The following is a 14,488-nucleotide window of genomic DNA, read 5'->3' as shown; positions in this document are numbered from 1 at the left end:
AGGACCTTTAGAGACCACACATTAAGAAAACCACAAGCCCACAAACTAATCCCGCCCCTCTAAGAAAAAGGCAGATTTAAGGCATAAGAACAAAAACAACTTTCTATTTGGCGGCGGGTTGACGACAGTGGAGAGATGGATATGAGCCAACTTGTCTTCCAAATACATGGTTGTCGGCCAAAAAAAGAAAGCTTCAATCTGTCTGTTCCATTTAGAGCCAGATGAGAAGCTTATGAGGATTTCAATTCAAAATTCATAAACATGGCAAAACTTATCTACCATTTTATTATAGCATTTCCACGAATTTAATTGAGCTTATTTCAGCTTCTATCGTTGTAATAGTAGGCTAGATACAGAGTTAATTTATTACTTTAAATTTGCAATTACTTAAAAAACCTAGTGCACCCCATAAATATAAATACAATAAGAGGAAATTTTATTTACAAAAATTTGTACACATTTTGAATTTGTAAGAGGTTAAAGGATCATTTCAAACTAACTTAAATTAGTCATTTATTCAAGTCATTAAAGAAAATCATTACTTAAGGGAAAAAAAAGGCTCAAGTCATAAATATCAAACACTCACAACCATTGCAATGATCAAATCTCTTAAGTGTCAAAACTGAACAAAGTCACCGTTTACAAGATAAAACTCTCTTGTGTAAAATCTAAGCTTGCTCTATCTCCACAAGAACCCCATCACAGTCTTTAGGGTGGAGGAACATCACAGGTTTGCCATGAGCTCCTATCCGTGGCTCTGGGGAGAGCAGTCTGATTTTCTTTTCCTTCAAATCAACTATTGCTGCATTGATATCATCCACCTGCAATCAAACAGGCAACACATAAATGATGGATAAGTTTAACATTTATGATAGGTCATTACTGTATTCTGTCCACTAATAAACTGATTACTCTCTGATAGCATGAGAAAGTCTGAAGACACCTACAATAAGATTGTACAAAAAATGTAGTTTGTGAATTTTCAGCATTATCCCATCTAATGTTACTTTTATATGGGAAAATTGTAAATGGAATGAACATATAAAGTAGTATTTTAATATCGTATTCTGGTATTTCATATTCATTCTAAAAGCTATTTTAAAATATGTACTGTATATATAATGATATATTTTTAGTCCATTTACTTTTTTTAAATAAAATATATTTAAAAAAAACTATTTCTATCGCCTAACCCAACCCCTCCCCCCAAACATAACCCTCACAGAAACATGTGCGAAACACTAGATTTAGATAAAAAACAATGTTTTGGCCTTTTTAACTAGTGATGACCAGTAAAATATACTTTCTTGTCAGTTGTCACATACAAGTGTACCCAAATCTGTCCACACACACACACACACACACACACACACACACACACACCTTCCCCCACCTCATTAACTATTATCTTTCTTGAAAAACATACTAAATCTAAATCTTAAAGAATCACTAAACATTTAATATATATCGTTTATATATATTTACCAGAGGAAACATCTTAGCTAAAATGGGGGACCTTTAAATATTGTGTATATGTTTTTTAGACAAAAATGTTGACAACCACTGATCTAACCTAATCTTAAATGTTTACCTCAATACAGATATGATGCATCCCTCCAGCCTTATTCTTCTGCAGGAATCCTGCAATGGGGCTTTTTTCTCCCAGAGGGTGTAGAAGCTCTAATTTGGTGTTTCCCAGTTCCACAAACACAGTGTACACTCCATGTTCAGGGAGAGGCACAGTGGCGCTCACCTGAGCCCCCAGCACATCGCGGTACAGCGCTGTGGCTCTCTCTAGGTCTGGGACTGCGATAGCCACGTGATTCAGCCTGCCTAACTTCCACAATGACTGAGGGACACCTTGACTGACGGGTCCTGTCAGAGACAATGCCCTCACTGTGGGGACACTGAGCCGCGCACATCTCGAGAGACCGGTCACTGCATGTGAAATGAGATTGCAATATGGATGCAATATAGAAAGATAATTACAACAAAAGTAGTCTATGATGGATTTTATTCACGACAGTTCTCAAAAGGTAAGATACAGACAACTGCAGGTAGAACAAAACAGCTCTGAATGTTAAAAACAGTCAAACGAATTACATAACGCAAAAACAAACTAAGTTTACTACTAACTTACTTACCTGCAACCTTCAGTAAAGAGGAAGCCATCTTTGCGGTCATTGAAAACAAACAAAACTTTATTTAAACAGCTCGAGGCAGTCGTTCAGTTACGTGTTCTGGTAATAGACGCATGATTTACCCATATAAATATTTTCATAATATTTTAATTAAAAAAAATCATGATTACGCTATACCACAAACAGTAAATTCTCTAAATATTGAAACATTGCGGTTATGTGGAAACTTCTATGTGGAACGCAATACAGTGTGTAATGTTTCCGGGGGATGTATTTACCAAGCGCACTCGGAGACCCATGTGAGTGCTGAGATGGCGAACGGGGATGGCAGCACGCTGGAAAGCTGTTTACAGCTATTAAGCAGCAACACAGTTCACCCGGAGTTATTTCTCAGGTTAGATGCACGTTGAATGATTGAAATACTTTGTTGAACGGGTTGTTCATCCTAGTTAGAACGTTTTCTAACGTTAAGCGAGCCGAAACGGGTATCGGGCCACCCATGTGCAAAACTCTCACGTTGTGGTTGAGCGTATATGTTAAGTGAAAATGTTGCTCGTACAGTTTAACATGTCTCTGTTCATGTCATTTTTCCATGGTAGTTTTATTTTTAAACTCTAAATAGATAATTAGTGTGTAATATCATGTTATTACGGTGATATTAAACAGTAGATGGGTGCTGGAAAGAATGATTGACATTTCTCTTTTATGCTCTCAATCTTTATTCAGTGTCCAGGATGCTTTGGCAACAGACTTCACATCACTTACCAAGACTCTTTATGATCTGCATAAATCCTACGAGCCTGCATACTACAAAGGCAGTCCACTGGTGCAGCTGGCCATCGAAAACTTTGATGAGGAGCAAATCTGGCAGGAGCTGGAGCTTCAGAACACTGCATTACTGACACGGTTTGAGAAGTCAGTTGAGGAAGCTGTTGCAGATGACACGATAACATTTCTTGAAGATACGGAGGAGGAGGATGATGATGGGGAAGTGGATAATGGTTTGGAAGAAGAGATTGAGGGTGAAGATGATGATGATGATAAAGATGAAGAGGAGAAAATTGAGCAGAGGCTGAAGCCATCGGCAAGCAACGAGGAAGACGACTTCTCTGGCGAAGACTCAGATTTGGACTTTGATGTAGATAAATTTGAGAAACAAACCAAACAGAGACAGTCCGCTACCAAATTATCAAAATCTAATGGGACTCCATCAGAAGTGGATGACAGGTTTTTCAAACTGTCCGAAATGGAAGCTTTTCTGGATAACATGGATAAAAGAGAGGGAAAGGAGAGCGTAGATGAGGACATAGACTACTTTCAGAATTTGCCATCCGATGAAGAGGAGGAACTAAGGTTTGATAAACCAGTCAAATTGAAACAACAGAAAAAGGTGATGGTGTAACAGGGTTTTTGAACATAAATTTAAAGTACCATGTCATGAAACTCACAATGTCTTTAATTTTACAGAAGAAAAGCTCCAGAGATATGAAGTACAAAGATTTCTTTGCTCCAGTGGATGGAGCGCCTGAACAGAGAGATCCGGATGAAGAGAATGAACCAGAATCTAATGATGATTATGAGGGAGAAGATGATGATGAGGATGAAGAGGATATGAATGAGGAGGACTTTGATATGGAGGAGTAAGTCATGACTGCTGTCTTTGTTGTGTGTTAACAGAATATAGTGATACAGCATTTTCTTTTGGAGATCTAATGCTTTCCCCTTCTTCATTTAGGGATGACATGGGTGATAGAGCAAGAGATGCTTTACGCAAGGTGACCTTTGACCTTCCTGATGAGAGTGAGGGGGAGGATGCGGAAGACATTCTGGGTGGAAAAGCAAAAAATCTGCTTCAACCGGAGGTCAAGTCATCCTTTGAAAAGCGACAGGAAAAGGTTTGTCTTTAAAACGACCTGTCCAGTAGCCCTCAAACTATGGATTTGATAGTGTTTTAGTTGTGGTGTGTCCAAACTTGGTCCTGGAGGGCAAACAAAAATTTGCAGGACAGTGTGAGCAGGATTGGACACCCATGTTTTAGTAGGATTTATTCAATATAATTGTTATTATTAATATTTTGAATTGGCTTTTAATTTAGTATTTTTAGTTTTCATATATTTAATATATTCAAATTCTGTTTTATGTACATGTTTATAAGGTTTAATTTAGTATTTATTTATTTTTTTTCAAGTTAATAAGTTAAACTTATTTCAGTTAGTTGCTAAGGCAATATAAAAATAAAAAAAAATGTATTCAACAATAATAACCCTGGTTTGATATGATTTGAAACAGATGAAGAAACAGATTGAAGAGCTGGAGAATGCTGCGTTGTCAGAGAAGCCGTGGCAGCTGTCGGGAGAGGTGAGCGCTCAGACTCGACCGGAGAACAGCATGCTGGAAGAGGATGTGGCGTTTGACCAGGCCTCTAGGATGGGTGAGAGTTTCATGCTGGTTTCCATTGCAAAATAGGCTTATTCTTTATAGATTTGTTCATTACTTTTTCTCCTTCGCAGCTCCTGCAATCACAGAGGAAACTACCTTACAGCTTGAGGATATAATTAAACAGAGAATTAAAGATCAGGTTTGTTTAGACTTCCATGTTTATGTTGAGGGGCTTCTTTTTTGAATGCGAGCAAAGTAAATGATTAATAAATCCAATGAATAATGTTCTGTTTGTTTTATGCATTTAACGTACGTAATATTTTTGTCACATAGTATCTGAATAAAGGGATGCTGAGCTCTTTGTGTTTGATTTGTTGTGTGTCAGGTGTGGGATGATGTGGTAAGGAAAGAGAAGCCCAAAGAAGAGGTGTTTGAATATAAGAAGAGACTCACTCTGGACCATGAGAAGAGCAAACTGAGTCTGGCTGAGGTTTATGAACAGGAGTATATCAAACAGACACAGGTGAGTCCTGTCCCCTGTCTCTCTCTTCCATGTCCTGCCCATACTTGTGTATGTATGGTTACAACTGAAATTGTGTTTTGAGGGTATATATATATATATATATATATATATATATATATATATATATATATATATATATATATATATATATATATATATATATATATATAATAAAAATAGTAATATTTGTCAATTTTATTACAAATTTTTATCATATTTTATTCCAACCATGTATTTTATTTCTGTGATGTCAGCTGAATTTTCTGCATCATCACTTTAGTCTTCAGTGTCACATGATCATTCAGAAATCATTCTAATATGCTGATTTGCTGCTCTAGAAACATTTATTTTTATTATCAAATGTTAAAAACAGTTGTGCTGCTTAATATTTATTAAAATGTAATAATTTAACTTGAAGCATTTCTTTGAAATGGAAATCATTTGTAACATTGTAAATGGCTTTACTATCACTTTTTAGTGATAAAGAACTATTTTTATATATATATAAAAACTAACCTCAAACTTTTGATTAATTGATTGGCCTCAGGACAAGAAGGAAGAGGAAGAGAACCCAGCGCATGTAGAAATCCAGAAACTTATGGACACCCTTTTCCTCAAACTGGATGCTCTGTCAAACTTCCACTTCACACCAAAACCAGTGAGTAAAACATCCTTTGTGGCTCGAGCCAGCTATAGTGTGTTCCTGCATGTGTGAAATGTGAAAAAAAACATGTTCATTTGAGTCATTCTTTATTAAAGAAGTGTTGTTCTTTTTCTGTTTAGCATGTTCCTGAGGTGAAAGTCGTTTCCAACTTGCCTTCTATTTCTATGGAGGAAGTGGCTCCAGTCAATGCCAGTGACGCCACACTGCTGGCTCCAGAGGAGATTAAGGTTTGTGCGGTCTGCTCGCATCTCTTCCCGTTTATCCTGTCAAGAAAGAGTTTGCCTTGTAGTGTTTGTGTGAAACATTTTCACAAGTCAGATTTCAAAATCTCCATGAGATGTCAATGCATTTCATTTTCTTATCTCAGGAGAAGAATAAGGCAGGAGACATACTTGGAAACACAGAGAAAACCACTACCGATAAGAAACGAGAGAGACGAAAGAAGAAGAAACTGAAGCGTCTGAAGATTCAGGAGCAGGAGAAGAGACAAAAACTCAAAGAGGTGATGAAAGGCAACAAAAAGAAGAGTAAAGCTGAAGTTGAAAAGACTCTCAAGAATCTTACTAAAGGAGGAAAAGCGAAAATACTCACGGTCAGTAACTGAAGTCTAATGTAGTATTAATATATGTAATTATGCTATTATGGTTTGTGTATATTTTCTAACTGTTCCTGTATTTTCCAACAGAATGATGGCATGGATAAGGCCCTGCGTTCCTCTCAAGCTTTCTTCACTCAACTACAAGACCAAGTCAAGAGCCAAGTCAAGGGCTCAAAGGACCAGACAGCAAAGAAGAAGAAACAAAAAGAGATTTCTGTAAGCAAGCTGAAGTTGTAATGTTATAACTTGTGTCAAAAACAATATGTACAGTTATTTGTTTTTTGAGAAATCTAATTGACGTTATATCCTGTCATTTTTATTCAAATACAGATTTCTTTTTCCTGTATATTTGTGTCCTGGAGTTTATTTTTCCGGTCTATTTTTGGACTATACATTTTTAGTCCAAAGGTTAAAATTGTATTCCTTACAGAGAATGAGTACTATATTAATAGAACAATCTTTCATTAAAATCATTGATATATAATGTCAAATATATATTGTATTTAATTTTTGGCCATTTTTCATGGATGCATAAAAGTTCCCATTAATCACATTAAAAATGAACATGTTCTATGGCATTTTAAAACCAAAAAGACTGTTTTTGAACAATATACTTGTTGCATTAAAAAGTATCTTTGTGCTATATTTTTTAATAAGTTTTGACATTTTGATACATAATGCAGGCATATGCCTTTATTTCTTGTATAGAAAATACTACCAGTCTGTGACCACTGTATATCTTTCAATAAGTCAAATGCATCATCCAATGGAAAAAAAGTATTTAATTTATATTTATTCATTGTCACTGTATGATTCACCTGAGCATTTACTAATAATAGTGTCTTCTAAATGAATACATGTAGATCCTCATGTTCAGTTAGTCATAGCAGTCAGTGGTCAGAAGGGGGCAGTACTATTGAGTGAAGTGTCCTTACTCCGGTTACAGCTTGTTAAACCTGAACTCGTTCTGAGAGCATGAACAAATGGAATTTAAAGACTGCTTTTGCTAATTTCTAAACTCTTAAAACCATTAGAAAGTCATATTTAATGTGCTGAAGAACAAAAAAGGCAGATAATAAGTCATATGTGGCAATTTTTTTTATTTGCATGATGAAAATCTGAAGAGCCCAATTTTGCATATTGCCTCAAAACAAGGCTCCCCTGAGTTCACAAACCAAAACTAAAATAACAAAACTTCATTGAGTCTCCACAAAGACAAAACTGTCCAACCACTGATATCTTTAACAACTTCCACACAAAGCTTTGGAATTAGTCAGCGTTGTTCCACTCGCACATCAGAGGGGAAACTCCTGTGATGTGTTTTGAAGCATTTTTTTCATATCCAGAGGAAAAAAATAAAAGAAAGAACAGGTACACTGCAATTCAGGGCCCACAACAAGGCACAGAGGATTTGTACAATATCCCTGTTTCAGTTTCTTTGCATAACTGAATAAATATCAGTGCTGTTTGACAAATCAAACCGTGCCATTAAAGCAAACAGTTTTCATACTCTTGACAGCATTAGTGGTAAACTACACAAATACTGTGCATTACTTCAGACTAATTAAAGGGCATCAGGGAAAAAGGGTAAGTACCAGTTCTAGCAAAAAAAAAAAAAAAAAAGAATATAAATTTCAAACTTTTACAAAAAGAAGTCCCTAACCATAATTAAAAGAAAAATCTAAAATTAAAGAGGCTACATATCAAACCAAGACCAAGGTTACTGTTGCACTGATAAAAATAAGCAAAAGTTCACAGGTGCATAAGCACAACTTTCTCAAATTATAATGTCTTATGTGACACTGGGATGCTGTTTAAGACACTGACTGCATGACTACTTGTCAAATCAACCAGCTGATTGGCTCGAGCAGCTGTCAGTCCCTTAAACAGCCATGGTGTGCTTCAGAAAGCGCAGGGTCTGACAGACAGGGATCCAGCCAGCCTGACAGACACCCATATTGTGCACAGTTATTGCCTGCTATTGGGGTTTATGCTGATAAACCCTGTCAATTCCTATATCAAGATTCACAATTTTGGTTATTAATTTTAATAAAGCTAACTACGGTTAGACCTTACCAGAAGGTTTCAAGAAATCTTAAACTAGTTAAAATATAAGCACATTTTATACCATAGATTTAAGTTATAGTTCTTCGGTAACACTTTATAATAAGGTTCAATTCGTCAAACATCAATTAATGCATTAGGTATGGAGATCCAGCATTCAAGCCTGGTTAATGTTAATTCAACATATACTGTACTAACACATTTTTAAGTATACATTCACTTTCACTAATGTATTATGAATACATGAATTAGCAAACAATAGCTTGGGGTCAGTAAGTATTTATTTATTTTTTAAAGAAATTTATACTTCAGAAATCAGCATATTAGAATGATGTCTGAAGGATCATGTGACACTGAAGACTGGAGTAATGATGCTGAAAACTGAGCTTTGCCATTATTTTATCAAAAACACAACCCCAAAATTTTGAATGGTAGCATGTCTCCCATAAAAAATAGTTCATGATATGCGCTTTAACTAATGTTAACAAATTGAACTTTAATATAAAGTGTTACAAGTTCCACGTCCTTTCCAATTAATGCCACAAGCTCCACACAAAAATCCACCAAGTATTTTAAGCTCAACACGAGGAGAAAAGTCCATACAGGCAGTGTAGAACAAATCCAAACAATCCTAAGTCAGAAAGATGTGCGATTGGAGCTTTATATTTAATCATGTGCAAAAATCCCTCACCGACTGACAACTCTCAACAGACAGGTAACTGTAGGTACCCACAAGGCTGCACATTCAAAATGAGAACTAAATACAAGTGAGAAGATCTTCAAGCCTTGGATCTTCATGTTTGCCTGACCTCACAGTCCTCTGCCAGCAGTGTGCCTTCAAATCGTCTCATTAGCCAGTGTCTCCGTAGAGAGCCATATCTTGGCTCCATTGAGGAACTTGCTAAGAGGAGTCCCCAGGATGCCGGGGCGGCACAGGTTACCCATAGGAGAGAAGGGGAACGAGGAGCTGAGGTACTCTGGAGGAGCATGGGACTGGTGAGGGGTTGAAGTCGCCTTAAAGTACATTTTGCTGTGCTCTGTGTGTGGGTTGTTGGGAGTACAGCCTGCTCCGTTGTACTGCCTCAACTGGTTCTGGAGCATTTCAATCTCATCTGTGAGCAACGAGAGCTTGTGGAAGGTGGTGATGGGGCCGCCCTGCGGGATCTGTGCCTCGGGAACCCAGCGGAGGAAGTAGAGCTTCCAGACAGAGAGGTGAGACGGGAGGAGCTGGGGCAGCAACAGGCCCTGCAGGTCAACAGGACAAGAGAACCAGTCCCGAATGAAGCGCTCCGATGGGGTTTCCTGCTGCTCCCGCACCTGAGACAAATCAGACCGGAGACGCAGCATGAGGGAGTTCCGGCGTGTCAGGGTGTCGTTCGGTCCAAGCGATCCATTTCGCATGGCGGAGGGCAGACCCCGCAGCGTGGAACTGTAGTTTTTCTGAGGGAGAAGCAAAAAAGATGTTTGCATTTATTAACCTTTAGCCTTTTAAAAAAGAATTTGCGTTCAATTGTGGATTGATTTCGACTTAAAGTTTAAATCATCATAACATTGGCTTGCAGACTAGTAGAGATTCACCTTGCTGCGTCTGTGCGTGAATGTCTTCACTGTGCCGTTTTGCACACAGTTGGCGATCTTGCCCACGTACAGGGGATTGTTAAAAAGAGTCTGGTCTTTAAGACTAAACTGTTGGGACCAGTCCCACACTGATGGAAAGCGCAGAGCCTGGTCCTGCCCCAGGTGAATACTCTTACTGCTCGCAAAATCCTGAAGAGATGAGAGAGGAAGAGGCAGACAGACAGAAGGGTAGACATCAGTTCAAAGAGGTCAAAAAAAGTGAAGGAAAATAGTATTAATATTGATTTCTTGCTATTAAATATAAACTCATTGTAAAATAGCTGATATCCAGTTTAACTGTTAGTTGGCGGAATTGTTGACAGTACATGCTTATGCTTAAAATTAATTCATATATTTAAAAGAAAAATATAATAAAAACATAATACTTCTGTTGTCATGTTTTATATAGCTGGAGATCAAGAATTAATGCTTGCTTTATTTATGTTTATTACATAATAAATAAATAAATAAATAAATAAATAAATAAATAAAAATATATAAATAAATAAATATATATATATATATACATAAAAAATATAAAAATTGTATATATTACTAAGATTATTATTATTATCTTACAGTTTCCCAAATAGGACACAGGTGATAGTGGCAGTGCAAGAACTCCCTTAGATGTTAATAAACTAATCAAGCATGCATTAATGCTTTTTAAATGGAATAAAAGTGTGTATTGCAAAACTAATTACAAAACTTGTCAAAAAGCATCTAACCCTGCTGTGCTCTGCTCTCTGCCGGGGGCAGTTGAAGAGGAAGGTGCTGAAGACAGGGACCCACATACTGTCCCCCAGCACTGTCAGGTACACCTCAGTGAACTCAAACGCTGCTGGGTACTGATTCCACAGCTGCCACACACAGTCCAGGAACAGCAGGAACAAAGGAGACTGTAGACAGAAAGAATATGAACAATAAAAACAATTTACTTCACATATAAGTACCTCTTATAAATGAACAAATAAGATACTGGAATCTAACTGTTAAAAGCTGCACTACCTCCTCTTTGTCACTCTTCTTCAGATGGTTGCAGCGGTCCAGGAACCGATGGCCAGCCATCACCCACTCCTTCTGAATCAGACCCTGGAAGCCATGCAGACTCCTGCAGTGAGGATCACACATCAGCTGCACCAGACAGGAAATCACACAACTCAGGTCCCGGTCCTCCTTCTCTGCTCACACACATACGGAATAAAGGGGCAAGATCATTTATCACTTTACAACATATTACATTTGTCTATAAGAGACAACAGAACAATAAAAGGAATATCCCAGGTTATTTATAACTTCATGTGTGTGGACAGCATTTGTGGGATCCTGATTACCACAGAAAAAAGTTTGCACTTACAATGGATGCCGGCAGGCAGACAGCACCATAAATAATTTTGTTTCAAATATGAAAATTACAACCACACAAAATAATATAATAGAAAATAATAGAAAAGGGCTTCTTACCTAGGAGTATGACAGACACGTGTCTGCTTTCCAGCATATAGACTACGTCTACTGCGTGCTTCAAAAATGTCCTGTAAAAAAACACATACCACACCAATCTTACAAGTGCACACAACTATCAACATCTGAAAACAGATTTGTTGAGACTGAATGCACAAACAGAAAGCCTACGCCTGTTTCCAACATTTCTAGCACGAAATAACTTCTGGCACAAGCTGAAAGCTCAAATATGCTGTGTGGTGACTACTGAGTGTTTCTCAATCATACCTGACATACTCCATCCATCTTGAGCTATCTAAGGATGACAGCCACTTCTCTTCAGACTCCTCAAAGGGCTCTGCATATGCATATAAGTACAGAAGCAAGCAAAAAGACACATTAGAGCTAAAGTGGACAAGGCAATAAACAGATTATATACTGAAAGACCGCTTAGATCATTTAATAATTTTACAGATTTTAACTAGTAAGAGTATCAACAAACATGTTTTTAATGGCACCAGGAAGCACTGTGTGGGATTCTTGGAATAACATTCATGGGCTTTACTGTAACCCAGTCTTAAGCTAAATTATTAACATGAATAAGCCTGGTAAGTATTTCCTACAGTTAAAGTCTTATTAAATTGAGTGTGTACTGCAATCCCCCCTTTCTCCAACAGGGTATTAATTACCTATAACACAGATCTGCCTCAGTTTCAGAAGAGCAGTCTGAATATCCTGGATGTTTGGGAGGTTTTTGTCCAAATCCGACTTGAAGACATCACTGCGCAGGGGGTGACTCTTAATGATGGCACTGGAAATCCTACAGAAACAGAGATGATTTAACCACTGCGAACTGGTGATAAATACAGAATATGACAGCCTGTATCTTTGGATATGAGCAGATCTGGCAACCCTAGATCTGAGATGAGTAAACAAGCACAATCACAACATTTGATGAAATTTCAAAAGCAATGAAATGATACATTTTGGACAGTTATTTTCCCAAATATTATCAAATAAAGCTGATCTGCTCTCTTACAACAGTATGATTAGTGCTTTATTTAGGCTTAAAACGGAGGTCAAACTAAATCTATTTCCCTTAAATTCACCATGAAATCAAAATTGAATTTGATCAAAACAAATTATTCATGTGTGCTTGTATTCTTTAATCAAAAGAACTTGCAACGACATCGTTTCTCTTCTCTGATGACAAGGGCAGGATAACCTGTCACTCACATGAGATCACAGCAATAGCAAACCACAATGATCCAGTCAATTCCCCATGGACAAAATCAAGTCCTGCCCTAAATTTTTTCTTGTCTGAGAAATGTTTTTCTTGTCTCTCTTTCTTACCGCTGCTCCACCTTCCTTTGCTGCAGTGGGTCACTGATGTTAGACATGCGGACCAGAGCGCTCCCACTGGAGTGATTCCAACACCATAACTACAAACCAAAGCACATACACACATAAATACTCTTCAAAAGATTAGCCTATGTATTTTGACACACATGGTTGACTCACAACTATTCAGTGAAAATCCATCCACCAAGTAAATATAAATACGTCATGATTTCTCATTCTGCAAAGTTTTAAACTAAGACACTAACTGATGACTCTCTCTGAGTAAGAGCAAAACAGACTGGGGTAGTAAAAGTGATTTGTAGATTTCCTCCCCTCTAACTCCAAAACTAATAATCCAGTCCAGTAAACGGCGCTCACCGGGATGCGCTGGGAGTAAAAGCAGCAGGCGTATTGCTTCAGATCCTGATCTGCCAGAGATACCGGAACCACAAAGAACTCTGGGAGACTGCAAAGAGCAGAAAAAAAGGAATTAAATTCCACAAAAGGGCTCCTGAAACTGTCAAGCACAATGAAATACGTGACGCTTCTTTGTGTTAGTATTATAAACACAATGACCTGATACTGAACTGCATGTGGATCAGTGAGATCAGTGCTTTCATTCCAGAGGATTACTGCATTCCTGTCTGTCTGAGCAGATTCATATGAACCTGTCATCATTTAATCAGTTATCCTCATCCTGTCAGGAGATTTATTAGGATGACTTTAAGGGGCCTTTTACACAACACCGTTTACAACTAAAAACGAAAAACGTTTTATGTGTTTTGGCCGTTCATTTACAACGGTGCTTTGGGGCCTGAAAACATAAACTTTAGAAAAGGGGTTTCAAAGTGCAAGTTATTAAAAACGATTCCTTTATCGTCTCCGTATAAACTACAAGAACATGAATTTTTGAAAATGAGGACGTCATGTGCATTACATGTTCAGTCTATAGGTCCATAGTGTTTCTTTACAAAGTGACATCGCCAACTACTGGCCTGGCATGCATAAGAGAACACAGCTTTGTAATCTTTGTTGCGGATCCGTGTGAACTGATCATTTTGACAATGTTGTCGTCTGTACGCGTAAAACGTAAAGGAAAAACCTTTCCGTTTTTAATACATCATTGTCATGTAAGCGTACCATAATTCATGTTCACTTAAACAATACCCATTTGTCCTGTGCATCCCTGTGTTTCTGTTACATTTACTTTCTACATGAAAGTTATGAGCAGCAATGAGCTTTAGCCTAAGATGCTTATACTAAAAGCTGTTTGCAAAATAGATCATTGTGAACTCTCATATATGCACACTCACCTGGGTGAGATGAAATAGCCTTGATTTATGGTGCACACCCTCCATTCAGAGGCACCGGTACGCTTGATTTCTCTGTCCCAGTCTGAGGAGCAGTCGAACAGGGGGGTCTGCAACCCCCCGCCAGGGTCAATACCATTCACTGTCTCATCTAAACAAACCAGACATGTACATGCTTAAGGATATGCTTACAGTGCATTAAATAATTGTGATTTTCTTAAAAACATTAATGTTATAATAAATTATAATAAAAATATATAAATTATAATAATAAAATGTAATAAGTAATTACATAATTTCATTTTAATAATAAATCTCATTAAATAAAAAAACTTCTATGGCCTTGAATTGGCAAAGTAACAGTGATAATGGAGACATACACTACCGTTCAAAAGTTTGGGGTCAGTA

At 37.4% G+C, this 14,488-nt stretch overlaps 3 protein-coding genes across 3 annotated transcripts in view; 1 reads left to right on the top strand and 2 right to left on the bottom strand.

The window, feature by feature from the left end:
* Window positions 1–415: 415 nt before the first annotated feature.
* On the bottom strand, window positions 416–2,275 carry mcee (methylmalonyl CoA epimerase). The gene is made up of 3 exons (XM_084107605.1): window positions 2,145–2,275; window positions 1,592–1,938; window positions 416–821 (listed from the first exon to the last, which is right to left on the bottom strand). The coding sequence occupies exons 1-3, from the start codon at window positions 2,182–2,184 to the stop codon at window positions 669–671; spliced, it is 540 nt and encodes a 179-aa protein (XP_083963731.1). The 5' UTR covers window positions 2,185–2,275; the 3' UTR covers window positions 416–668.
* On the top strand, window positions 2,227–6,651 carry mphosph10 (M-phase phosphoprotein 10 (U3 small nucleolar ribonucleoprotein)). Its single transcript, XM_084107604.1, has 11 exons — window positions 2,227–2,535; window positions 2,868–3,531; window positions 3,609–3,781; window positions 3,877–4,036; window positions 4,431–4,572; window positions 4,652–4,719; window positions 4,906–5,043; window positions 5,591–5,701; window positions 5,827–5,934; window positions 6,075–6,299; window positions 6,393–6,651. Exons 1-11 carry the CDS (start codon window positions 2,255–2,257, stop codon window positions 6,540–6,542), a joined length of 2,220 nt encoding a protein of 739 aa, XP_083963730.1. The 5' UTR covers window positions 2,227–2,254; the 3' UTR covers window positions 6,543–6,651.
* A 737-nt stretch (window positions 6,652–7,388) lies between these two features.
* mtmr10 (myotubularin related protein 10) overlaps window positions 7,389–14,488 on the bottom strand; it is a 30,029-nt gene continuing 22,929 nt past the window's right edge. The window contains exons 7-16 of the mRNA XM_084107603.1: window positions 14,084–14,231; window positions 13,149–13,236; window positions 12,783–12,871; window positions 12,119–12,249; window positions 11,718–11,787; window positions 11,451–11,521; window positions 10,995–11,167; window positions 10,715–10,885; window positions 9,948–10,136; window positions 7,389–9,809 (exon numbers count right to left, since the gene is read on the bottom strand). Of these exons, the coding sequence (XP_083963729.1) occupies window positions 9,207–9,809; window positions 9,948–10,136; window positions 10,715–10,885; window positions 10,995–11,167; window positions 11,451–11,521; window positions 11,718–11,787; window positions 12,119–12,249; window positions 12,783–12,871; window positions 13,149–13,236; window positions 14,084–14,231 (1,733 nt within the window). The 3' untranslated portion in view covers window positions 7,389–9,206. The remainder of the gene's footprint in view (window positions 9,810–9,947; window positions 10,137–10,714; window positions 10,886–10,994; window positions 11,168–11,450; window positions 11,522–11,717; window positions 11,788–12,118; window positions 12,250–12,782; window positions 12,872–13,148; window positions 13,237–14,083; window positions 14,232–14,488) is intronic.

Source organism: Abramis brama, assembly GCF_963993115.1.
Source record: "Abramis brama genome assembly, chromosome: 3".
In the NCBI taxonomy this organism is placed as follows: domain Eukaryota; kingdom Metazoa; phylum Chordata; class Actinopteri; order Cypriniformes; family Leuciscidae; genus Abramis; species Abramis brama.
This window is presented reverse-complemented; position numbering and strand designations above follow the sequence as displayed.

Bases quoted from the DNA above. Each gene is read 5' to 3' on its own strand.
- mphosph10 (XM_084107604.1), top strand. From the start codon at position 2,255: ATGATTTACCCATATAAATATTTTCATAATATTTTAATTAAAAAAAAT. The intron at 4,037-4,430 runs GTTTGTCTTTAA...GATTTGAAACAG, and splicing joins TTGAAAAGCGACAGGAAAAG to ATGAAGAAACAGATTGAAGA. The intron at 5,044-5,590 runs GTGAGTCCTGTC...GATTGGCCTCAG, and splicing joins AGTATATCAAACAGACACAG to GACAAGAAGGAAGAGGAAGA.
- mcee (XM_084107605.1), bottom strand. From the start codon at position 2,184: ATGACCGCAAAGATGGCTTCCTCTTTACTGAAGGTTGCAG. The intron at 1,939-2,144 runs GTAAGTAAGTTA...TTTCACATGCAG, and splicing joins CTCTTTACTGAAGGTTGCAG to TGACCGGTCTCTCGAGATGT. The intron at 822-1,591 runs GTAAACATTTAA...GTTTGATTGCAG, and splicing joins TGCATCATATCTGTATTGAG to GTGGATGATATCAATGCAGC.